The sequence below is a fragment of the Patagioenas fasciata genome, chromosome 1, assembly GCF_037038585.1.
Source record: "Patagioenas fasciata isolate bPatFas1 chromosome 1, bPatFas1.hap1, whole genome shotgun sequence".
NCBI classification, from domain to species: Eukaryota; Metazoa; Chordata; class Aves; order Columbiformes; family Columbidae; genus Patagioenas; species Patagioenas fasciata.
Window position 1 is genome coordinate 98,663,113 of NC_092520.1, and position 26,635 is coordinate 98,689,747.

At 40.9% G+C, this 26,635-nt stretch overlaps 1 protein-coding gene across 1 annotated transcript in view; it reads left to right on the top strand.

Moving 5' to 3' along the window:
• Window positions 1-15,524: 15,524 nt before the first annotated feature.
• The window catches only part of MAOB (monoamine oxidase B), a 56,058-nt gene continuing 44,947 nt past the window's right edge, over window positions 15,525-26,635 (top strand). Inside the window, exon 1 of the mRNA XM_065860385.2 lies at window positions 15,525-15,715. Coding sequence (XP_065716457.1) covers window positions 15,670-15,715 — 46 coding nt within the window. The 5' untranslated portion in view covers window positions 15,525-15,669. The remainder of the gene's footprint in view (window positions 15,716-26,635) is intronic.

The window sequence follows — 26,635 nt, forward strand, 5'->3', positions numbered from 1 at the left end:
TTTAAGTCTTTACAGCTGAGAATCAGTGACAGGTAGAAGACCAGATGCAAAGTGATGCCTCCAAGGAAGAACTGTCTGCAACCATGCTATAGACAAAGAAGAGTCCAGAAGGGAAAGAGACATTTTGAAAAAAAAAACAGAACAAAACAAAAGAACACATAGACTAAATCCAACCCAGAAACCAGATAGGCTTTGTAATTCTGCAGCCTGCAGAGCTACTCTTCTGTCTTTCTTTAGTGCCTGCTTATTTCAGTTGGATTCTCACAAATTCCTGGTCTTTTTCTCTACTTGTCCAAGAAAAAAAGCCAATGGTTGTGAATATCTGTAAAATAGCAAATTGTTCAGTGAGCTGCTTTTCAGGCAAAACTTCATCAGCTGAAACTATGTCTTACCAAAAATGCTTCCTCATTTTGTGATCGCTCTTACCAGTATCCATACCTCCCTCTCATGTAGGTGATAAGAAAGGAAACCAAGTTATAAGCGAAAAAAAAATTTAACAGTGTTTCTGGTGCATGCTTCTCATTCTGTCAATACTTTCTTTTCCTCCCTAGTCCCCTGGTTTTTTTGTGTTTTTGTTTTTTTTTTTCCACAGCATAAAGCCCAATTACTATAAATGTAAGCAATTTTAGTAACTTAAGGTGATCTCACAAATGAGGGTTAGGATGACTCCCTATCCCTTTCACATGACAAATCACTACCCACTACTGTAAGTGGTTACTGAGATCAGCAATAACAAATTCCAGTGTTGCACCATTACTCTTATTTGCACTGTAAATATTTCCCTTCTTGCTGATATTCTTCTGCATGCTGATATTCTTCTGTCATGGGTACAGATCAATATACTGTGCACACACACAAAAAAATAAGGATATTTTTAACTCAAAGAACCCAGATCCAGGTATAACCACACAGGAGCTGTGGAGATAATAGGATATACAGGGATGCTCTAAACATAGTCTCTCCACTTGTATCCTCACAAATAAAATGAGAAAACATGGCCTGGGTGGAACTTCTGAGAGGTGAGTAAGCAACTGCTTTCAGAGAGTAGCTGCTAGTAAACACTGTCAAAATGGGAGTTGGGGTCCTTCATATTTTCACTGATGACCAAGCTGATGGAAAACAGAAAACGCTTACTGTGGCATTAAGCAGGAGAGACTGCTAATACGAATAAGTATCCATAGCAATCCTGATAAATTGAAAGTATTGCCTAAAGTAAACAGAAAGGACACCTGAAAGATGCAGTAGACAGGAAAGAATAATCAGCTGTACAAATACAAATCTTCACCAGGAGAAGATATAGGGGTTACAGTGAGTCACAGTGGAACATAAGTCAATAGCATCACGTTGTTATGAAAAAGCTAAATGTGATACTTGGGGGCATCAGGAGGTACCTGAAGCAATCCCTCCACATTATTCAGCATTAGTAAAGGTTCAGCTGGAATAGGGTGATCAGTTTAGAGCTCAAGAAAGATGTTCACTTACTGAAGAAGGTATAGATGAGAGAAATTTGAATAATTAAAGTGCACGAAAACATAATCTATAAGAAAGAATCAAAGGAAATGGATTGTATAACCTAGAGAATTCTGAGGGAAAATCTGCAGAAAATATTAAAACATGCAAAAAGCAGCTGCAGGGATTAAATTCCTAATATCCATAATGAAAAAAGGTTCTTAAACAGAAGACAATGAAGGACTGGAGGATTGCAGTAGGTGTCTGTTAAGAGGTATCTTTAGGTGCCATTAAGAACAGTTCAGATAAATATTTAGGTGTAGTTAATCCTACTTCCAGACAGTGCAGTGAATTAGGTGATCTCCTCAGGTCTCCATGCCCTGTGTGTAACAGTGCATCATAACAATTTCGTCACAGTATCTTTCTTTTGGGTAAGTTCATGATGCATGACCCCTGAGGAGAGGGTTAAAAAAAATGAGCCACTAACTGAGCAGAGGAGGTCAAGGTATGTGTCCTCATTGCAGGGGCTATCGCAGAAATATTATGTCTAAGTGATCCTCTGCTCAGCAAGCAGAAAAGGAGAGTCACAAGCTGCCATCAAAGCTGAGCTAAAAAGACATCAGAGCTGCAACGTTTTGAAAAGGTAAATGTAAAACAAATTTCTTTCACATAACAAGACAGCCTGGCAACATTTGGATTGTCGAAGTGCAGGCTGAGGTAGCCTATTTGTTCTAAGCGTTCTTCGGCAAGAGGAAATCTGGCTTTAGCTTGCAGCAATGAGCATGAGCTCTCATTGCCTGCTACAGACACCTGCAGAGCTGAGATAGATTTAACCCAAGGTCTTGAACATAGCTTTCTGCATCTGCTTTTACTCTTCCTTCCCTCCCCTCACCCCCATTTTCTTTCTAAGACTGATTTGATTTTGTTTTTTCCTGGTTTACATTTTCACTCCTGTTCTTGTTTATACTCTGCACTTTCCAAAGACCTTAAAATGCTTGTCACATAGCCAGGAGGCTTGGAAATCCCTTGAGGCTTGAAGTCAGGTTCTTGACACAGCCAGTATCAACATTAATCCTGCCTTACTACAATGCTCCAGCAATAAACAGATATGCCACTGCTCTAAATTACAGTGTAAAGACTGCAAGAAGTAAGATATCTTGGTTTTGAATAAAGGAACAGAAAGGCTTAGGCTTTATAGCTGCAAAGATGTATAGGAAAGGGGATGGGGCAGGGGAAAAGGTGTTTTAAAACCTCAGAAAACAGCCCAAGACAAAATATTTTAGAGTGGAGAAGTAGTGGTGAGGCATAGGGGTATGACTTGCAACTACAATAAAAAAAAAAAAAAGAAAGAAAGAATAAAGATGTAAATGCTGGTTCCACAGAGAATAAGCACATGGAGCTACACTGACTATCAGGGCAGTTGTCACCTGGGAGTCTCTGCTAATGGCAAAGAGCAAAGCTTAAGTGAAAATGTGTGAGGAACCTCAGTCTTTCCCTGAGCAAGCTTTGCTGTGTGTATGCTGAAGCACTATAGCACTGACATCCCAATTCAGGAGGCTTCTGGGCAGCTTCACTGACTTCTTGCAACAGAGTGACACCTTTTACTAACCCCATTTTTCACTGATCAATACAAGTACTTCCACTCTGAGAAAGAGCTGATTATCCTTTCTTTTTATTCTCCACTCTCCCAACTCCCCAGCCCCAGCTGAAGAGAGAGCTATGTTCGTGTAGTCTCTGCTTTCCTACCTGCTTATCTGTGCTCCTGGAACAGTAGACTTCTGACTGAAGACCTTCTCCTGAATTCAAAGACAACCTAACAGGGAAAAGAAAAGCAAACAGAAACAACCCACAAACAACAAAATAAAACAAACACAAGCCCACAAAAACAGATCTTCAGTTGCACCAGGAAGGATCAAGACCAAATTCCTCATCCTCTGGATTCTGCACAGTACCTCATCATGTAATATAAAGATGTGCCACACCACGCTTTTTCTGGATTTAAGGTCTGTGACATTTCTTTCCCCTGCCTGCACTGACAGACAGCAGCAGGAGCCTCCTGGACACTAGCTTTCTGGCTACCATTCAACTTCCAAGGCAATGAGTAGTGTGGTATTGTCTGGTTTTCAGCATCATCCAGCTGTTTTCTACAGGCTGGTTGGAGTGTGAGAAGCAGCATGGAAATAAGATGATTGTGGGGAGCTCTTCTCTTTTTTTTCTACCAAATGTAAATCCTTCAGTCACAAAGAGACTTGAGTTACGTAGTCTGCTGGAGAACACAAATGCACTTTACAGCTCATGAACACGTGTGACCTATGGACCATTTTGGACAATAACTATGATCCAGAATATGACCAATGTCAACAAGGAGAGAGGGTGGTATGATCATACTTTATTTGAAGACTACTTAATCTATAATCTGTCCTGATATCGCTAAGGTTACGAACCTTCTGGGGAAGTATACACCAGCCAGTAGAACACTTTGCCTCTATCTCATTTAATTGCCATGGCCTTTTCAAATGCCAGCAATGAAAATTTTTCTGTACTGAGATCTAAGTACAGGACATGTGTTCAGGCTCTGAGGCTTCATAGGACTACAGTAATAACTAGAACATAATTTTTAATTGTATACTGATCTGCTGTTCTGATTTTGCTGGATTATGAATCATTTTTAGCATCAGATGAACTTACCAAAGATAGACACATAGAGGAAAAAATAACCTAATTGTTGATAAAACTCAAGATTTTCCATTTTGCTGCTTCATACATTTAAACTACGTTGTTCTATCACTTTCATTATAAATAAAAATAGCTTCTCTGTCTCCTGGCATGCAACATATGTGCTTCTGCCCTCCTTCCCTCTCCCTTGGGGACTGATACTTTGATGGGAGCATGATTAGATATTTGAAAAAGAACAGGAATCTTGCTAGAACAGAACGAGTGTCAAGAGAATGTAATAGAAGATCACACTGTTCACAAGAAAGAAAACAAGCACGCACTTCATAGCAGAGCAGAGACACATCACCTTTTTGCTTGCCTATTCAAAAGTAGTGACAATACAGTTTGTCTTACATTGAACACAGATGAAAACACTAATAAGATGAAATAATTATCATATAATGAAACCTGTGATACAAATTGTTAGTCTTATGATATTTCTCTTCAATATTTATTTCTGTTACAAGTGTTTACAAAGAATTCCTCTTTTAGAGAACTAATAATGTTGAAGCACAACTAAAATTGCTGAAGTCTGTGATTAATATTAGTGCAGAATTGTATGGGACTAATGCTAACTGCAGAATATATGCAGTGACAGCTCTGCTTTGAAATAAACTGGATGACACTACGTGTGGCATGTATGAATTTTAAGCTATAGCTTGCCTCTAGAAGTGCTGGAAGTATTTCTTCACAGGAAGAAATTCAAGTCCTGTACTATTTCTAATGCACAGAACTGAGATATGTACTTCACATCAGCCAAAGAAAGACAGACATTTATGAACAAAAAAGTCTTCTTTTTTAAAAACATTTCTATTCATAATCAAAACAATTCCTCTCAGAAAGAACATTGTTCCATACTTCGTAATTAATGACATCATTTAGATTTTATGCCCTATTGTTATGCTATCTCTAGACACTAATATTCATTTACATTTTATCTTCACTCCTCCATAATGTCCAGAGGTTATGGAGTCTGGTATTCTTTGCTTGGTGATTTCCACATTTTATATCTCTGAAGACCATGTCACCTCTCAGAATTACTATAGGCAATCATGCATCTTCAGCACACTTCTAATTGAAAATACTATGAAGGTGATGTTAGCTCCATGACCATCTGCAGATTGCTTGCCACAATCTTCCAGAACACTGCTTTGAAGACAAACAGTTCCTCAAGATTAATTTACAGGGTACAAAGAGTAATTTCCTTTAAAATTCAGAATGACATTATTTGTTGGCAAATAAGCAACACCATTACCTCTGGAACAGGTCCTTGTTCAGAATGCATTTTACAGTCTGTGGAATGATGAAGACCAGCAGGCTGTGAATGTTGGAAACTCTTTTAAAGAAATTACACAGTTACTTCCCATGACATCGTACTATCTAACCATGGTCATTTGGGGAAATATTATACTGAATGCACAGTGCCATCTTCAGATATAAACCCCAGAGCCAGGTCCCAGCATCCCCAAGTTTAAAAAGGTCCTCAAATCCAACAGTGAGTGCCCTGGCCTCATAAGGCTTACCGTATGCCTGCATGATTATCCGCTGAGGAATCATGCTCTGGGTCTACAGAATCCCTGTGCTCACTTTTATTAGACTGTGTCCTATTCACAGGTGCCATGCCCATTTCTGTGGTCATTGGTCAACACTCATCTGGAGCTCAGGACACCTTGCATAGGTTGGTCTCATGAATACTTTTCAGATGTGAGTGTAAACAAATTACAGCTATTCCAAATGAAGAAATCAAGCAACTTCAAACCGCTGTCATGACAATATTCCATGTCTGGATCAATGAAATGTCACTAAATGTACTCCTCTAGAATACCTGTTACAATATTTGTGCTATCTTAACCTCCTGTCACCATGAAGTCCTTCATCTAAGCCAGGGGTGTCAAACTCATTTTCACCAGGGGCCACATCAGCCTCACGGTCACCTTCAAAAGGCCGAATGTAATTTTAGAACTGTATAAATGTGAGGCTGATGTGGTTCCTGGTGAAAATGAGTTTGATACCCCTGATCTAAGCTTTACCCTCAGTTCCCTGTGTATTGTTCATTGCCCAAGTCTTGTACATCTGCAGCTTCTTCTTCAAGCATAGCAAACCACTGTGAAAGTAGGTCTAGGAACACTGCCATATCACAGGATGAGAACTAGACACAAAATTCCATGACAGAGTTTAGGAAGTATGAACACTGTTTACTTTACAAAGGCTTATGCAAAGGAAAAGGTGACATGGGAAATTCCAGGCACGATCTTAGGAAAGATAAATCAAGCTTTTAGACAGAGCAGAGTTTTCTGGAAGGAGTCTGTACCATTCAGAGTGGCCAGAAAGATGGTTCAAGTGAACAACAGCACTGCTTATTTTGCTGGGTTCCTCTGCACCTTCTTAGGCCAAACTCTCACTATTGCCTCACGTGGATTAGCAATGTGTTCAGTAGCAGCCACCTGAAATAGTGTGAATTCAGTGACCATTCAGGCTTCAGGAGGCCTCTCTGACTCTCCATCAACACAGACCTCTTGTGAAACCTTCAAGTTTATCTCTGCCCTTAGATGGACCTGAGTAAATGCAGACGCTACTGGCCAGCCCAAACCTACACACAGTTTGCACTAACACTGCAGCCTAGAAAACTGCATTGTAGTCTCCTAGGGGTGTGAAAATGGTGCTGGCTTTGCCCAGGAGACAGCTTGAAGGCAGAACAGAGGGTTTTAGTAGTCTGACTCTGCAGTTTATGATTCAGTGGTTACAGGCTAGCTTCTGTGAGATCTCTCACCACTCACCATGGGACCAAGTCTAGAGAGCCCAGAGCCTGGCAGCTGTGGAATGGAGTTCTAATCCACACTGTGAAACACCTTCTTCAGGGGAAAGCCAATACCTGTTTTCCAATGGACTGATATTTTATAATGCAGTAGAAGCCACTGTTCATGGGGATATGGCTTCTGAGTGCCAGTTTAAAAGATACAAGTACATGTAAGAATCTCACTTCAGAATACATTCCCTCATTGGGCAAGCCCCAAAGTTGTATGCTTACAGTCCCAGAGTCTCCTATGAAAGTGTCAGTATTTTTTCCAGAAATACCACATATATTTGCTAATTAATCATAGTGGGTTTACTTTGCTTATCTCTGATATTTTTTTTGGTCAGTCAATCCCAGACAAAATGCTGACTGTTCTAATGAACTCAGGGTATTTGAAATCACTAACCAATTTTTAAATGGCATTTCTTTCTGGCATTGTCTGTACATATTCTCCAAGAATGAAAGTATGCAAATATACTTGCTTTATTAAAATCTTACGTCGGTGCTAAGGCATTTATGACTGTGAATTCATAAGACCTGTCTGACAGAATTGCTTCAATTGCTTCACTTGACTGACATAACTTGAAAGTCACATGTATTTGTCAAAGAATTACCAGATGAGATATTTCTTGTATCTTTGTCCAGGTATCTTCAGACAGATACCAGTTCTAGAAACCTGTGTGGCTTAGACAAAAGTCTATGCAGCTTTAGTGAACTTTTTGCACGTTAATGTTCTTTTCATCTAAAATCATGAATGAAAACTAAAACATTTTTTCAAACCCAGATATTTTAGAATAGCAATAAAAACCATATCACAGGCTGCCAGCAAACAATTCCTGACACCAGTATGAATCTCTCCACTGACTCTGACAGTCACTGGAACAAGATCACAAAATACATCAGTGATGAGTAATAAGCCAAGCAAAAAAAATGTGACAGAAGTTGCAGATGGCTATAAACTCATCCCTCACATCATGGTCTGCAATAATACTAAAAAAATGCAAGCAATGAAATTTGTTTTGTGACCTGTCTCCAAACTGGCAGAGAGACATAGCAGATGAACTAACCCACATTCGAACTAGCCATATGTAGAGTATAAACAACAGCAGTAAGCAGTGCTACTGCATTCAGACTGACATCATAGCATTTTCCCTGACCACTGTGCTTATAATGCAGATACATTCAGGTAGCAGGAATAAAGACTGAGGAAGTTCAGGCCCACTCAGCCATGCCAACAATAGGGAAGCAGAAGAAAATAATGCAAAACAAGACAGACAAAAGAATTTTAGGGAAGCAGACAAGACTTCAAAAAGAGTACAGATTTACATCTGTGCATGGTCTGATCCCAGGATAACATTTGGAGTTCTGGTAGAACATTTGAAATAAAAGGATGCCTGTCTGAACAAGCAGAGCAGATGGAAATAGCCTTACTGAGTACCTTACTCCAAGTGCCTGCATAGAATGAGTTACAAACATCTGACATTTTACCATCAGGTATCAACCACTCCCCAGAAGGACATGAGAGAAAGCAATGGCGACTACATATACAAAGGAGGCAGTCAGTCAAATGTACATGGTGGCTCAGGACCAAGATTTTAAACCCAACAGAGAAAATGCAGAAGGCTAACCTTGATTTTTTCTGCCATCTGTTTTGAAATGATAACCGACAGAAGATGAAGGATCCCTGCAGTCCTTCTCCCAGGCATGCAGACAGTAGGGTCAGGTATTTGAACATGACAAAATTTTGTTTTCATGCTGCAACCTAGATGGTTGATGATATTCTAGATTCTAGATGATATTCTGATTCACGAATCTAGCTTATGAAGATAGAGCTAGGACCAGGGAAAGTCTTCAGGTGAAATAGTTAAGTTCCTCTCAGCTCTGAAAACTCCGTTCAGTGCAGTCACCAGCAACAAGAAACCAGGTCACCTTGAGCTGAGGAGGTCCCCTGGTGCCGTCCAGCTGCTTGCTCATCTCTGTAAAGTAACGGAATTTTAAAACGTTCTGTTTAGTACTGAACTCCTCTAAAATCTACCTTTTGTGAAATACAGCCCACAGTAACAGTAACTACCTGCTGGCTACTTCATGAAACCAAAATACTGATCGTGAGAAACATGAGAGGAGATTGAATAATATATTTATCTGAAAACTATTTTCACTGTCTGTATGTGACAGTAGTTAAAATTCTAGTGTAACTAAAATCAAAATATGTTTTTTTCATTGAAACTAGAAGATTGGCTTCTGTAGATCTGTAAATAAAAAGTGAATGCAGCAGCTCATTTTGCAGAAAACAAAGAGACTTATGAGTTATTCTAGACGCTCTGTAGAAAAGTGTTAATATAAACAAAACACCTTTGCAAGTTAAGCTTATTAAAATAACCAAGTGTTCTGAAAGAAGCAGGGTTTAAAATGGAAGACAATAAGTGAAGATAGACCTAAGAACTCAGAGACAAAAAATAGCATGAAGACAATATGAAAAGTCCTGTTTATCTTTAGATCTATATTCTACTACAATATATTTAATGTATGCAACATTAAATATATTATATATTTAATGCTTACTATAAAAATAGTGTGCATCTAGTTAGTGGATACAGAAATTTTTTTTTAATTCTGTGGAAGAAGTTTTTCTTTTCTGGAAATGAGTTAAAGGAAGCATAAAAAGAAAAGCTGATGAGGGGCTGGACTTGGGAATTTATAGGGTAATTAAAGATTTTGGAGAAAGTTTAGGCCTGGAAAGAATGAAAACTGTGTATATAATAGAAAGAGAAATACCATGAGTATGGAAAATCTACCCGAAGTCCCAAAGAACAGGATCAAGTTGTGACCCCAGAAGATTTAGCACAGAAAGATTTGGATTAAACTCAGCGCTTTGCAATGCCTGGATTTTGAATATTTAGAAAATACAGAGTGCAAAGGGCAATTGTAAGATAAAAAGTTGATTCTGGGCCAGCATGCAGCTGTTGCTGTTTATGTCTATGGGTGCTTAAAATCTGTGCTATGACATAAATGATTATCAAGGCCCTTATCTTTCTATGTAAAAGGATTCTCCATGCCCATTCAGGAAGCTGTATCAGCTTTACCTCAGGGCACTGAGAGGCAGTAATAAAAGGCACATGGAGAATGAGCAGGACAACACAGACCTTTGCAGAGGTAGTCCTAGCCTTCATGGAAGAGCAAGGAGCCAATTCACCTTGAAGTCACAACCTCCTGGCTGCTTTTCAAGAATGAAGACAAGATCCTACAGTCTTTACAAAATAACCAAGTGTTACATTTACAGGAAAGATTTGTATTTATTTCTCCTTTTCTTCTAGGTTAGAAGTATTAGTTAGCACTTCTCTCACCTTCACTGAAGAACTCTATGAGTAGTTCTTCAGTCCTTAGATACATACTTGGAGTGCGACTTATTTCACTAGTTCTAATCATCTGAAAGTTTATCTAGTCTAAGTCAAGTAGTTAGGTGTCCTTGAAGACGGACAGACATCTCAAGAGGAAATTTGTCTCGTGACATACTAGCCTAGTATAGTGTTAATTAATATCTAGATCTACCTAACTCTTCCATTGCCTGGAGGCGGAGCCTTGTTGACCAGTGTAGATGGTCAACATAAGACAAGATGAATCTCACCTGTAAAAACTATAAACTCTTAAACTCCTCCTCTTCAAATTTAGTTTTTTCACTAGCTCACATATTTCCCAATCCATTTATTATTTTCAAGGCTCTTCACTGAAGCCACATCAGTTTACACAGGGCCATGTTGGACTGTGTAAGTGTACACAGAAGTGTAATCAACATCCCCCTAGTACTCACAGCAGCATTACCGTTTAAATGCATAGTGATACATAATACATACATTATAGCCTTCTCAGTGATAATAACATCCATATCAATACATGATAGCCTGTTGTTCATTATTTCAATTCTTTCCTGAGTTTGCACTGTAGGAGCTTACAGAATACCTTCCTGTATGTTTTTTTCTGTGGAAGAACATGAGTTTTGCCACTGATACTGGACTATTTCACCACAGGTAACAATTAGGGAAGCAGGCATTAGGAAAAACACGGAATTAGAGAATAATGAACCAGAGGAATGCAAACCTAGAAACTCCTTTGAAGTTAGCAGTGAATTGATGAAGTCTGCCAGCAGCCAGACTAAAAGGGAGCTATCTTTCGAGTGATAGATGGAAATGGTGCGCTGTGACTTCGATAGATGCAAAGCAAAAAGAACAACATGATTAAGAAAAAATAAAAGGTCACGTGCCATTATTCAGTAAGAAAACACTCTTCAGGAACTCTTTGGACTAGGTTACTGGCAAAGGATATGGCAGTCATTTTTGTTAAAAGGATGAAAGTGTTTTATTTTCTCATGTTTTGAGGTATACCTCCTGGGGGTCCCGCCACCTGCCTGCAGCCCAGGACCTCATGTCACCCTCTGGGGCCATCAGTCCCCACCCAAGCACCACCACAGTAGGGCTGGTCTCCAGCTCCCCACAGCCCTGCCCTGCCTGGCCATGTGCCCCACCAAGCCGGGCCCACCTGCCTGGCCTCAGCCTGGTCCTCTCCTCAGTGAGGTGCTTGATGCCCAGCGCTGGGGCTGCCCTGGTGCCCCTGGCTGCTCCAGGTTGTGGGTGGGATAGGTCTGGGCTGTCAGGCCCTGCCATGCTGCCCTCCCATGGGGAATGCCCACAGTCCCAGACCCCGCCCCAGGCAGCTGCTGGCCTGTCTGTGACATGGCACTCAGACTCTTGTTCTGTTCTTGCTCTATGGCTCTGTGTGCTCATCAGTAATGTGTTTACATTCACTTATCATTTTTTTCTAATGGGCTTAATCTTGTAGGTTTTATGTTTAATGATCAGTCCTACTTTGAATGGAATCTGACTGATAAAATATTCAATTTTTGCTTATTAGCTCTAGATTAATGTCAGACTGTTCTATGATGGATTAAAAACCTTGGCTATTAACATTTAGCCTCTCCAGTTAACATTCACTGCTAATCAAGACACATTTCAGTCATGGCTGATGCTGCCATAGGGCAAAGGGACAGACTAGACAACCTCCTGAGACTCCTTGCAGCAGGTTATTTTTTATTGGAAAGCCTGACATGGAACTTATGCTCATTTAATTGTATAGCATTTCAAAAGCACTGACATCTGCTTTCACAATTTCTGCACTGATTGCTTCAGAGAAATTTGAAATTATGTAAAATATATGTTTGAAAATGTGTGTAAACTTGCCTGTCTTCTGTAATATCAGTATGAGCAGACATAAGGGTACTAACCCAAAGGATTACATGATCTGGTTGGAGACTAAAGAGGTATCAAGCCATGTTCATGCTACCTTCAAAGAATTCTCCATCACAAACCAGTAATGAAGTACAAGCACCAAATTCACCAGGTGCCTGAAAGCACTGAGCCTAAGTGTATGCTCATGGCTGATGGAAGATGCAATCTCATGGCCAATGAAAGATGCAGTCTTAGACTTTACAACCAAGCTCTTTGTTATCTATCTTTTCACATAGTTTCTCTGCATGTGATTGTGATGCCCTGAGGCATCTAGACTTACCTGTGCTCCTGAGCCTGAACCTCTGATCATCGAGCAGCCTAAAACCTCTTGGGTCCTTGTGCACTGACCTGTTATGAAGGTTTGGTACCCACTGGGGTGTGCCATGGTGCCCATCTATCTTGTGTGATGAGGCTTCCTCCCTGCGCAGTAAGAGATGATGGCAGTGGTGGGGAAGGGTGGGAAGTAGGACAAACACCCAGGGCTCTCTGACATGGACCTGTCGCATCCACACCCAAGAATTCAGAAGAATTCCTGGCTCTGATCATAAAGCTGTTACTGAAGCATCCTAGTGATGCAGGTGCTAATACAGCTTGCAGGTAACAGAGGAATCCATTCTGCCACCTCGATTAAAGGCTATGTCAGCATGTATTACCTGCCAGCAGGAAATTTCAGCAGTGAAAACTGGCTTGTTCTGAAGCAGAGACTTTCCCACTGAACACAAAACAAACAATGAGAAGCTGGGTTATTAAGTGGACTGCTATTTAAGGAGCAGAAACTGAGAGGATGTGTGATTTTAAATGCTATACTGTGTTTTTACCAGCCACTGATCAGACAGTCATGAAACACATGCCTAAATTCTACCTCTTAGTCTTTGTATATTTGGAGATCTTTGGCTTTGACCCATGAAATTGCCACTTTTTTTTTTTTTTTTTTCTCAAAATTTAGTCCAGGGCTGTCAGTAGATTTTGTACCAGACATCATAGTTATTTATGCCATCTTATTGCCACACTGTATAAGTGCCTAACGAAAGTTATGAAAACAATGTATTTTGTCTCAGAGTAGTTCTCTTCCAAGCCGAGAAATTGTGGAGGGTCTCAGTTGTTCTGTTTTCTCAAAAAGCCTACTTGGCTTCTAACAGTATGCATTCAAAGCATAATGCACTAAAATCCACATAGGAGACTCTTCATCTGTTTAATTAATTAGAACCACATGGGATAAGAGAAGTAATGGGGTCATAAAAACCAGAAGCAGAATCCTTATATGATTAGATGAAATGTTTCCAGACATAAAACCTCCAATCAACCAACCAACCAACCAATCAACCAACCAACCAACCAAACCTTTTTGCCATCAAAGAGGCTTTTTTAGAATTACTCATAGCATTCTAGTCATACCTGTTGAAGATAGATACTTTTGGACTCAGACAGATGTAGAAAAGAGTTGTTAGGATACGCAAATATGTACCCCAGTATGTAAGGCTACTGAAGTGCTTGACAAGCATCAACCTTACAAACAGAAGAGCAGAAAGGGGAATATGATACCTGTTTAAATTGATTGGGTGTAAATATTTTGGAAGCAGAAGGGACTGAAATGAAAAAACAAAACTTTTAAATTGACTTACTGTGGAAGAGAGTACGGAAAAACTGCCAACCTGGCTTTGAAGAAGATTTGACCTACTCTAGACTGAGCCAGATTTATTAACCAGAGAGATTATATCATACAACCATGGTGGCAGAAAAATGGACTTAATGACCCAGATATTTGGTTTGTTTTATCTCAACAGCCCTTTGAGGGCTTCGTGCCCTCAGACACTCCCATGGACCTTCATGTGACTTTAGGGCATGTACCATGTACCCCAACTGCTGGCAATACAGCCCTCTCTGTTTCACACATTCCTGCTAAAAAAAAAAAAAAGAAGAAATTATTACTCCTTAGAGCCACAGGAGGAAAATATGGTCCAGAGGAATCACAGGACTAAGTGTTATGTATTGTGGACATTGTGAATCTGTGGCACCTGGCATTGAGCACATAGATGTAACCATAGCTACCTTCAGCAATAACCCAAATAAAATGACACACTTCTGCTTTTGGAATAACCTTCCCTATCTCTGAATGTTTCATGTGGGGTTTAAAATAATCTCTACAACTACTATTTCTGACCACCATTTGATAATTGTGTGTCTCTCGATATGAAGAGGTCTTGGGGTTTGATTTCACCATCCTCAAAATCCGAGGTATTCTTTTAATCAGAGTAAGAACATGTATTTCTGAGTAGAAACTAAAAACCTTCTGTTAATTCATCTTCTGTTAATTCAGTCTCATTAGTGTCCCAGTAACTTTTTATTCAGGTTGTTTGGAGAGACCTCTTTCTCTCCTCTCCATTAAGCACTTCTCTCAAAAATAAGGAATTTCTCCCTATAAGTTATTAAGCATATAGCACTGCATCAGGCTGGGCAAGTGTCACTCAGAAAAACTGTTTTCAGAGTGAGATATTTATGATACTTTTAATGAGGTAAAGGTTCTTGTCCTCACATATCTTCTAGACAGAAATGCAATAATAGAAGTAAAAATGTAGAAGGTCTCATTAGACTACTTTGTCTTGTAAGAAGTAGATACATATATGACCTTAACAAGAAAGAGATCACATCTAAAAGTAAACAGAAAGAGTAAGCAAGCAGCTAGGCAAGGATCTAGAGAGCACACCTAGGATATGGAATGAGAGCAATAGAAAAATAATGGGGTGAGGAACTGTAAATTTTCTTCACAAATTTTCATATTTTTTTAAAGCAAAAGATTGGTTTTGATCAAAGCAGACTTTGGCAGCACAAAATAGAATTGAATGTCTAAAATTGCCTGGGACTGCAGTTCCAGATACAGCACCTAAATGCAATTACTATATTCGTAACTACAGTGATGAAATGAGACCCAAATCTCATATACAATAAAATATCTGAAGCATTAAACATATTACATATGGCAATGCAGCTTATTGCTGACCCTATCAAAATGAACATAAGTACTAACTACTTCTTGAGACTAGCATCCTCAGAAAGTAATTCAGTTCAAGTGTGGAAGTATATTGGTTAATTTCTCACATTCAGAAAACTAAAAGTGATCAAAGAAAATGTGAACAGACTAGAGACAAATAAATTAGGACCACTGCCTTCTCCTTTTCCTCTTTTCGCTCGTCCTGGAGGCTGGGCATCCTCACCCGGTGGACTGCGCACCTTCACCCCGCGGGCCCCGCCCGGGTCCTCACAGCCTCGGGAGCGCTGCTGAGCGCGTCTCCGCCAGTCTTCGGCCTCGCACGGGGTGGCGGGAGGAGTCGCCCACCGGTGGGGCGGAGCGCTGTTGGGGTCCGCCCGAGGGACGCGACAGCCGGACCGGAGCCACCGCCGGAGGGAGCGAGAGGCGGGTGCGGGGGCAGCGCTATGGCCGAGAGATACGACGTGATCGTGGTCGGGGGTGGCATCTCAGGTGGGTGCAGCGGCCTGGGGGACGGAGGGGGGTACTGTCAGTCCATGAGGCGCCGAGCATCCCGGTTTGGGTGCCATCGCCCACCGCCCCGCACAGCCACCGGCTCGCCCGGCCCGGGGGAGGTGGCAGTACCGGCGTGGCGGACGGAGCACTACGGCGGCGGCTGTGGAATAGAGTCTGGGCTGGATCTCGCCGCCTTCTTGTCCGGAGCGGGTGTCCTCCGGGAAGCCCGAGGTGCGAGTGCATTCCAACCAGCTCGGTAAAGCTGGCTGAATAGAGTACCCATGATTCAGGCTGAATGACACATGTTGCAGGCAATATTTTATTATTTTAATGTTTGACTTTTATTGTTTTATTGTTTATTTTACTATTTGTCTTACCATTTAACTATTCGTTTTTATTATTTAGTTCATTATCTGTTTTATAATTTTATTATTTTTATTGTTTGTTTTATTATTAGTTATTTATTTTATTTATTATTTATTTTCATTATTTCATTTTATTTTATTTTTCTGGTTCGTTTGCTGTCCAGTTCCAGCATCTCCTGAACCTGTGTAATTCTTACTGGAGGCCCTGAAGATTTGGGCAGGTGAGGCTTGTATGTGCCTCACGTATACAGAGACCCTTTGTCACAAAAGGATAATTTAAATTTTGGGGTGTCTTCTGTTTAGAACATGTAGAAGCATAAAGGAAAAATGCCTGAAAGCAGCTGAATTGTGCAGTAAATGTCTAGTTCCTCATTCAGCACAGGTATGGATTTGAGAGCATGAGCATCCTGGCAGAAATGGGCAGCAGACCTGGAAGGCTTGTTGCACTGGGTGGAAATCTGGTGTTTTTAATCTAATCCTGGCTGGAAGAACACTGGGCCTGCCCAGAGTGAATCTCTCTCTCTCTCTTTTGTGTGTTTCGTTCTGAGATGCACGTGTCCAAATAAATGGTCTATGTGCAGTAGTGGTTGTGTTGGTTTTGTTTGGTTTTGTTTTTTTTTTTTTTCCTGCGCCTTTGACATATCAAACAGTTGGGTTTTGGCCTGTTAATGTTGGAAGGTATGCAGTGTGATAGCTCCTGTGCTGTATGTAAATCTCCTTAGTGCATAGTAAGTATGTATGCATCCACAGATCCAAGTACTATTTCTTGTCAAACTGCAAACAGATTACTCGATATGTGTTACCAAACATGGTTTTATTAACCCTTTTTTCATATAACTTTTAATTTCACTATATGTATAAATCTAGATGCCTATTCAACCATTACATCAAGGTATGCAGTGTGCAATTTGAATGCCATACAAAATGTAGCAAGCAAAATATTTGGCATTATTTCCTAAGGAGGATTCTCAGATAACAAACTGCCAAATAATTACTGAATGTTTCAAGTATGTTTTGTGATTAGCAAAAACTAATTATGGCTTTTCTATAAAGCACAATTTATTCTGTACAGTGTTATGGCCAATTTTTAACTTGCCCTGTGTTTCACAGTGAAAGTTGACTACAGAGAATTAATCAGTGGTAACTATCTATTCATGCCTTCCGAAGGGAAACGTTTGGAGGGGTGTATTTTTGTCCAGGAGTAGTGCTACAGGTTCCCTCTGTTGAATGAGTTGGAGTGAAAGAGTTAGTGTAACAGCTTTTAATATAGCCTTGTTTTTCATGGTTGCCATGGGAATATAATCATTGCAGGCCTGCGTAGCCCACATGTGTTTTTGAAACAGCACTTGGAAGAGAGAAGCAGTGCTATGTCATATTAAATTGTGTGCTTCGCTCTTTGCTGCTCACAGACAGTGGCAAGTGGCAGGGTGGTGGTAAGGAACCTGTTGTGTATTTGCTTCCTTTTGCACTAAATCTTCTCCAAAACACTCTGATTTCATGCCCTCACACAGAGGCTGGAATAATATACATGTACAAAAATTACTAATGACTAAACACCTCTCTTCAGTCACTTTCCTTTACCTACTGCATATGACTCTTGATTCACCTCTACCTTTTACCAACACGCTTCTCTGTAAATCATTGACCTTGCAGCCAGGTGATGAAAGTAGGGTTTTGTATCTCCTTGCTCTGATTGAAAACTGCTGATGTGCCAAACTGCTGCAGAAATCTCTTCTCCTGTCCACTGGAAAATGAAGTACGTGATTTTTAAAATGGGTCACTCCTTGGAGACTAGGTTTGTTATTGCTCCTTCTTTGCTGTGCGTTCCTTCAGAAAGTCACTGGTTTTGAGCTGCCTGAGGTGCAGCCAGCTGAGTCTTTACTGCTACTGCCTTTAGGTGAGGAAGGCATCAGTTGGTGCATGACTGTAGAACAGCACAAACCTCATGTAACCTTCAGAGGAGGTGTGCTTGAGTTAGCCCCGACAGCCGTAGGCAAAGCAGGTAGGCACAGAAGAAGCAAAGAGTTGCTGTGCTGATGTGAGGATGCAAACAAATGTGTTGCAGATGTGCCATTCAACTCTCTCTATTCTGTTTATTTATTTATTTAGGTTAGTAAAAGCTGTCCATTTGCAGTGTTCTGACCCTTTTTGGCAGTGGTTCTGCCCATTTTCTATCCAGATTTAATTAGTAGGGTTTAAAATTTGAAGAGTAAAAAAAAAAAACCCTAATGATGGAATAGCAGCGCAGAGGCCTTTGCAACCCTGACAGTCACTGTTCTCTGAAATGACTAATGTTTTATCTGAAGATTCCACTTGGTTTGTTGAAAAGGAAAGAAGAAAAATAAAGAATTGGCTAATCTAAGCATTATTTAATGAAAATCTATTAATAATTAGTCTTCATTAATTTATTTAAAGGCTAAAAAAATGGTTTGTGGTTTCTCTGAAGAGACATTTGAGGAACAGGATGGTTTACTACGGGATAGATTTGGTTTAGTAAGGAAAACTGCTGAAGTCCTTGAAATTTTAGGGAATATTGTAGATTAAAATTAAATACTTTAGAAGAAAATTTCCTGACTTAAAAATGCTACAAGAAATCACTTTGTCATACACTGTATGTAGTATGCATGGTACTAAAGAATATTTAGACCAGAAATGTAAGAGGCCTTCCTGGAGCTGGAACTTGTGTCATGACAGCTTCTTTGCTCAGAGCTTTATCTTTTTTCCTGCAAGGACTCTTTAAGCATGAGGATGGAAATATCTATGCGAAAACTATAGGTTTGTGTCATCAAACTTGCTTATTTTCTTAATCAATTGAGACACTGGTGGCACAAATAGTTTGCCAAAGGAGATACTATATTTTGGAGAACACTACCAATCTAATAGTCCTATAGTAATGCCCATTTGGAGAGAAAACAAACAAACAAGCAAATAAAAAACCCAAACCAAACAAAATAAGGGTATGGATGAAATAGCTGTGCATGATGAAATGGAGTGGACCCATCCGTGGGAGTACTGTGTGGGATACCACCCTCTCTGAGATGCACTCAGGCAAAGGGAATCTGGGGCATTTCCCTGTCAGTTTACATGATTAACATCTTCGTTCATATTTTCAATTATCTGTCTCTGTATCTGCCATCATAGGGTTCTTCCTTTTGTATTCAACTACTCTCATAGCTACTGCAAAGGAATATGAGCCAAGTAGGTGGAGTTGACCATTCTGCTTCTAGATTTTTCAAATAAAACTTTGCAATACACATTAAACAGGACAGTAAGCAGCTGCGTTATGTTGTGAGATAGTCTGGTAGCCCAGGCAGCAGGGACACTATTCTAATTCACTGACTGATATGTCCTAATTGGTCTGAAAGTTGATTTGATAAGAAGTTTTCTGTTTTACCTACAGACGCCATCTCATTTTCCAAGGGTCAAAGCAATGCATCATTAAGGAAAGCTTTTCCATTAGTTTGTTTAACCATTGTGAAAGAGTGGTGTTAGGGAAAGTTCATTCTGTCTCTTCAGCAAAAGAGGCGAAAAAAAGGTGAGTCAGGGTGGCAAAACTTTGTGCAAGGGAGTCCTGGGTTTTTTGAAATAACTGGTAGAGAACCAAAATGTATAGGTGGCAGCTGATGCTAGTACTACAAACTGCGAAGTCCACAGCATTTTCTTATCTGTACTGCTAAATTGTGTGTTTTTTGACAAACAAGATTAGACACAGAAGAAGCTTAGGATTCTTTTAAGAAAGTTGAGTTCGTTGTTTACTTGAGCAACTCCCTGCAGCGGTGCTTTTAGTTCGTCAGAATCTGGTCTAGCACTCAACTAGAACCTATCACACGACAGGTGCTGGTAGATATCCATCTACGTTAGTGTATTGATTTGGATCAAGCGTGTACCTTGAGCAAATTTCCTGATTGATCCTAGTTATTGCTCTATGGTGTGCACTATAGAGCAGGCTCAGAGAATATGCATCAGATTCCTTTTTGCATGAGGCTAAATGGGAAGTCATGGTCTAGGAGCTCACATTTTGAGCTCCAGCCCCTAATTGGATGTTCAACCTGTAAGATACAACAGCTAGTCTGAAATAAAGCCCCTGTTTTGCATATAGTATGGATAAAGTATGGATAATGAGTATTCAGGATACAACTGTTTTACTCTGCAGATCTTCTGCTGTTCTACACTACTGCACAGAATCACAGAATCAAGGAATGTTAGGGATTGGAAGGGACCTCAAAAGATCACCTAGTCCAATCCCCCTGCTGGAACAGGAACACCTAGATGAGGTTACACAGGAATGTGTCCAGGTGGGTTTTGAATATCTCCAGAGAAGGAGACTCCATAACCTCCCTGGGCAGCCTGTTCCAGTGCTCTGTCACCCTCCCTGAGAATAAATTTCTTCTCAAATTTAAGTGGAACCTCTTGTGTTCCAGTTTGAACCCATTATCCCTTGTCTTACCATTGGTTGTCACCAAGAAGAGCCTGGCTCCATCCTCGTGACACTCACCCTTTATATATTTGTAAACATTAGTAAGGTCACTCCTCAGTTTGCTCTTCTCCAAGCTAAAGAGACCCAGCTCCCTCAGCCTTTCCTCATAAGGGAGATGTTCCACTCCCTTAATCATCTTTGTTGCTTTACTCCAGTCCTCAGGCACCTCTCCTGTTTCCCAAGACTTGGCAAAGATGATGGAGAGTGGTCTAGCAATGACCTCAGCCAGCTCCCTCAGCACCTGCGGGTGCGTCCCGTCTGGACCCATGGATTTATGGATGTCCAGATTGCCTAATTGCTCCCTAACACAGTCCTCATCAACCGAGGCAAAATCCTCCATTGTCCTGCCTTCCTCTGGGGCCTCAGTGATACAGGGCTCCTCAGGACAGCTTCCGGCAGAACAGACAGAGACAAAGAAGGCATTCAGTAACTCTGCCTTCTCTGTATCTTCTGTCACCAGGACATCCACCTTGTTCATCAGTGGACCTAGATTGCCTCTGGTGTTAGTTCTATCTGCCATGTATTTGAAAAAGCTCTTTCTGTTGTCCTTGACCCCTCTCGCCAGGTTTAATTCTAAGGAGGCCTTACCTTTCCTAGTTGCCTCCCTACATCCTCTGACAACAGCCTTATATTCTTCCCAAGTGGTCAGCCCCTCCTTCCATGATCTATAAACTCTCCTCTTCCACTTGAGCTTACCCAGCAGTTCCCTGTTTAACCACGCAGGTCTCCTGGCTCACTTCTTTCACTTCCTACGTGTCAGGATGCTCTGATCTCGAGCCTGGTATAAGCAGTTCCTGAACACTAACCAACTATCTTGGGCCCCTTTACCTTCAAGCAGCCTTGCCCATGGGATTTCCCGTAGCAATTATTTGGAAAGGTCAAAGTTTGCCCTGGGTTGCAATTCTGCTTCCTCTTCTGTTCCTGCCACACAAGATCCTGAGCTCCACCATGTCATGGTCGCTGCAACCAAGGCAGCCCTCGACCTTTACCGCTTCAACCAGACCCTCCTTCTTATTGAGGATGAGGTCCAGCAGTGCACCTCTCCTAGTCAGCTCCTCCACCATTTGCAACAGAAAATTACTGTTAATGCACTGGAGGAACCTCCTGGACTGTGCCTGGCTGGCTAAATGGTCCTTCCAGAAAACATCAGGGAAGTTAAAATCCTCCACCACAACCAGGGCCTGTGACTGTGAGGCTGCTCTCAGCTAACTGTAGAAGGCTACATCAACTTCCTCACCCTGATCTGGTGGCCTGTAATAGACACCCACAACAGTATCACCCCTGACAGCCTTCCCCTTAATTCTCACCCATAGACTCTCAACTCGCTCCTCATCCGTGCCTGGACAGTACTCGATACATTGTAGTTGCTCACTCAGGTACAGAGCAACTCCACCACCACACCTGGCCAGCCTGTCTTTCCTGAAAAGGACATAGCCATCCATGACCACATTCCAGTCATGTGAGCTGTCCCACCGTGTCTCTGTAAATGCCACCTGAACACAGGTTTCTAACTCTTCCTGCTTATTCCCCATTCTGTGTGTATTGGTGTGCAGGCATTTCAGAGAATGAGCTGAACACAGTGATTTCACCCTAGGGGTATGGGAGGCCTCCCAGTCTTCATCAATTCTAGAGTGCTGCCCCACTGATGCAAGCCCGGCTACAACCCCATCCCCCTTCGAGTCTAGCTTAAAGCTCTCCAAATGAGCCCTGCTAATTCCTGTCCCAGCATCCTTTTGCCCCTGCAAGATAAACCTTTCCCACCTATCACTGTTTGGACTGCTAACATAGACACTGCAAACTTGCTGTCTTGGAATACTTTTAATTTTGCAGATCGAAGGTTACTATATGGAAAGAGTGTTTCAATTTTCTGCTCTTCTTCCATGAAGACTTGGTTAAAAATAATTTACTTGGTCATCTTGACTACAGATCACAGAATCACAGAATGTTAGGGATTGGAAGGGACCTCAAACGATCATCTAGTCCAGTCCACCTGCTGGAGCAAGAACACCTAGATGAGGCTAGGATGCATATGCATCCTCTGTCTCCATCCTCTGTGTCTTCTCCTTGACTACATTTTTCTTTAATTTTCTTGTAGCATCAAGAGATTACGAAAAGATCCCATTCTGTGTACTTGTGAATTTTGATTTGTTGATTTTACTCTTTGACACCATCAAGGAGAACAGTAATTTTACAGACACACAATTCAGCATGTTTCCTCCCCTGTAGCAAGTGATCATGGTGTCAGTCTCCAGCAAAATGTTCATCGCCACAGTGATATGAGTCCAGGCCAAATACTGATGCCCACAGTCCCAGAGGCTGTGAGGAGCATCCCACTGCTCTGGCTCCATCCTGGGTGTGCTCAGGCTGTCTGACATGATCTCAGGAGTATGCAAGGACTGAAGGACAGCTAGGGAGTGAGTGGAGGTGGTCTTACCAAAAGATGGGGAAATCTGTCAAAAACCTAAGTAGGCAGGTTTGTACTACTGAAGGAGGCAGCCTGAGCAATGCAGGCTTACACAGCCCTGGTAGTCCCAGAGGTAAACTTCCAGTGCTGTGTGTAGTATCATAAACCGGCAGAGTTTGCTCTATATTTACATATCTTACAGAGCAGCTAATGACAATGAATTAGGTCTTATGCATAATTTAGTCAATCGAGAAGGCTTTTCTTCTGCAGAAGTTACTGTTCTGTGTGTTTAAACAATCTGGGTGATTTTGGCACATATCCCACTGGCACAATTTCTTTCTCTATAGCACAACTGACAGCTGTAGTTAAGTAGTTCTGTTATTTAAAGATAAAAAGCCATATTTTCTCACTGCCCTTCGTAGAACAGCAGTTGCTTGCCTTTGTGTTTTGTCTCAGTTCTGTAGCAGGTACTTCATAGTGTGCACTGATAAAATGACGAAGTTTTTCATGGTTAGGAAAGTTTGCTGGGCACTGCCATAGCGGACTAGCAGACCTTCCTTTGGTTTCTCTTTACAGAGAATGTCTGGATGCACTTAAAAAGTTCTCAGTTCTGTTTCTGAAACCAGTTGTAATTCAACCAGGCTTCAATTTCTTGAGGAAATTCGATTAATCTCATTAGAGTTTCAATAGTTTATTTTTTATATAGCCATTTTTGAACTTAACATGATTTTCTTTCTGGGCTGATAACCTATTTCATCCTTGTAAACTTACGTTAGATATTAAGGTTCTTGCTGCTTTGTGAGATGATTTGTCAAAATGTGATCCTTCATCTAATTGACTAGCTTTATTTCCTGAGGGACTGATTCTAAGGTTTATGTTGTGTTGTATGATCCTTGTTTGTCTTTGTTTGTTTGTTTGTTTTGCCTTTAGTGGTCAATGCGAGTGTGCTACAGCACGTTGGTATTGAAACCATGAAAGTCTAGTGTTCTTTTAAATAACCCCTTCATGCACTTGTATTTTGTGCAACCTGTTCTGTCCTGTCAATTTTCTATTCAAACAGCTCCCTTAAACGTAATGTCAGTATGAAGTCCTTTAAAAACTGTATTTTTTCCACAAACCATTATTATGAACAGTATTTTGGGCTGGAGTGCTGTAAGGGAACAGAAAGAGGAATGAGCATCAACATCTCAGTTGTGGAGATCCTGAGTTCTGAATAAGCTAAAAAACAGATGCTGGAAAGTGCCCCTGGAGCCACAGAGGAGTTGCATTGACTTAGTCAAGAAACCATGTCAGTATTATTTATGGGAAGAGCAGGCACGCATGGAGAAAGAGAGTGAAACATTTTCAGGGACAAAGCTGTTTGAGGGAATTCAACTCATCTTTTTCTTCTCCCACATCTCTTCCTCTCTCCCCTGTCTTTCTTTGTGCTGCTCCCATTGCCAGAAAGATGTTCCTAGTAAGTATGTGGGGCTGCTGTCCCCAACCCACCCATGGGACTCTACTGCATGGACCTGGTGTAAGGAAGTATGGGCTCCTGAAGGCATCAGGAGCACTAGCTCCTGAGGATGGAGAACAGGGAACTGCTTGAGGAAATTATGGGCATCAGCCTTTTTGTAGGAGGTCTGTGTGTAGTTCTGCAGAAGAGAGGACAGGGGAGAGGATGGAGGAACACAAAGTGCAGAGCGTCCCTAGAAGAGAGGATAATCCAGTCTAGAAAGTTTGAGACCTCATGAGCTGCTACTGGTGACAGTTGTATATGGCAAAACACCATAGATGTGCTATTTTTTAGCACTGGCTCGACACTGAAGTGTCTGGCTGTGGTTCATTAGAGCCTCTGGCATCTTCCGGTCACAAAGATTAGGTTATGATGGTGACCACTGTTTGTCACTTCATGGTTCAGGTGGTTAAAGAGTTCCATGCAGTTTTAATTAATTTGAAACCTGTTCATCTTAGAAATATTACTTTCAACTTCTTCACGTTTTTCGGTTTCCACCCTAGAACTCAGCTGAGAGTGAGGGGGGTGGGGAAGGAAAGATGCCTATGTAGACTCCTGCCTCTCAGCTAGCTGGTCTTTATTTTGATAGTATAATTCATATATAAAACATTGAATGCAGTCTAGTTGGTTGGCTGCATATGGCAACAGCTGATCAAGCAGTTGATTCATACTGTGCATCATGATTATCTGGATAGTTTGCATATAAACTTGCATCCTGTTTGCTTGAGTGATAGATCTGTGTTTGAATGAATTAAATATTGGAGAAACACACCTCTGTTGTTTCAATATGAGTTGATTTTTTATCAGGCTAGCTTGGCCAGAGGCTGAATCAGTGAGTTATGCTAAAAAGTGAGCACAGATAGGAAAGTAGAGAGTGTAAGCTATTTTATTTTACACCTCAGATACTTCTTTTTTTTTCCCCTCTATACTCTTCCTTCATCTTATCTTCTTCCTCACACATAATATCAGAGTGGTACAAATCCAATGGTAGCATTTTTTCTTTCATAACACTGGTGTTTTTATGCTGTGTTTAGCTTGAACTTTCTCCTGTCTGCACTTAGAGATGGGGAGAAGACAGTCACTTGGAGATTGCCTTATTCAGTGGTTCCCTTTTGCACTTCTCTGAATGACATCTATGTCCTCAGCCTTTGATATCTCAGCTCATCCTGAGCTGCCTGTCAATAAATGAAGTGGTCTTTTTGGGATATCAACAAAAAGCTGGCTGGCATTTTAAGTGATTATATAGGATGCTGGTAAGTGGTGGGATTCATCTTCATTTTTCACTTCACATAGATAAAATATTCACAAATCCTTGTAAGCTTTACAAGCTAGTGGCATCTAGCCTGCTTGTGCACGTGTGTATACACTTACCTACTTGTATACATGTGCTATGGTGCTGATAGGAATTTCCAGAGTGTCACTGGGACACAGCTTTGTGGATATTTGAAAGTAATACTGAGATATGCTCAGTGTAAATCCATAATTATTAGGTGCAACTGGGTGAAAACATTTAGCTGAAGATCAAGGAAAACATGAAAAGAAATTGATATCTGTGGAATGAGTGCGTGGTGGCTCTGCTGGGGGCTTTGTTAGCTGCTGTGAGAAGTGACCTGTAGACCAATACCTGTGGGTTATCAGGTACTGAGAAATCTGGGAAATTGCATGATACTCTTTAATGTCTAGATATGGGAATGATAGTCTGTTTATTTTTTTAAGTTCGCATATTTGTGTTTTGAGCATTGACTTTTCTCAGGGGACTAAAAAAATAATGAATTCTTTGCTTGAGAACATGCAAGACTTAGCGAAACAGACAAGCATTTCTCTTCTGAGGCAACTGCTGCATAATTATGCAAAACTTTCCAGACATAGCTTAGCCTTTTTTTCCAACATTGCTGGGTCTGGAAGGCAAAACTTTTCTTCAGAGTAAATCTAATTGATATTCTATTTGCTTGTATATCTCTTTGTAATAATAATGCCTAAAAGGATGCTTTTAGTAAACTACCCATATAGTGCCTCAGCCAGCTCATTGTGCTAAGTTTGTTTGTTCCAATGTTATGGTATGTTTGTTGTAGTACTACCTTGTCTTTCAGTTATCTTTATCTCCTTTGTTTCTTCTCTCTGTTGTGTTTTGAGGCAGCCAAGGTTGTAAACTAGCTGAGTAGGAAGACCTAAGCCA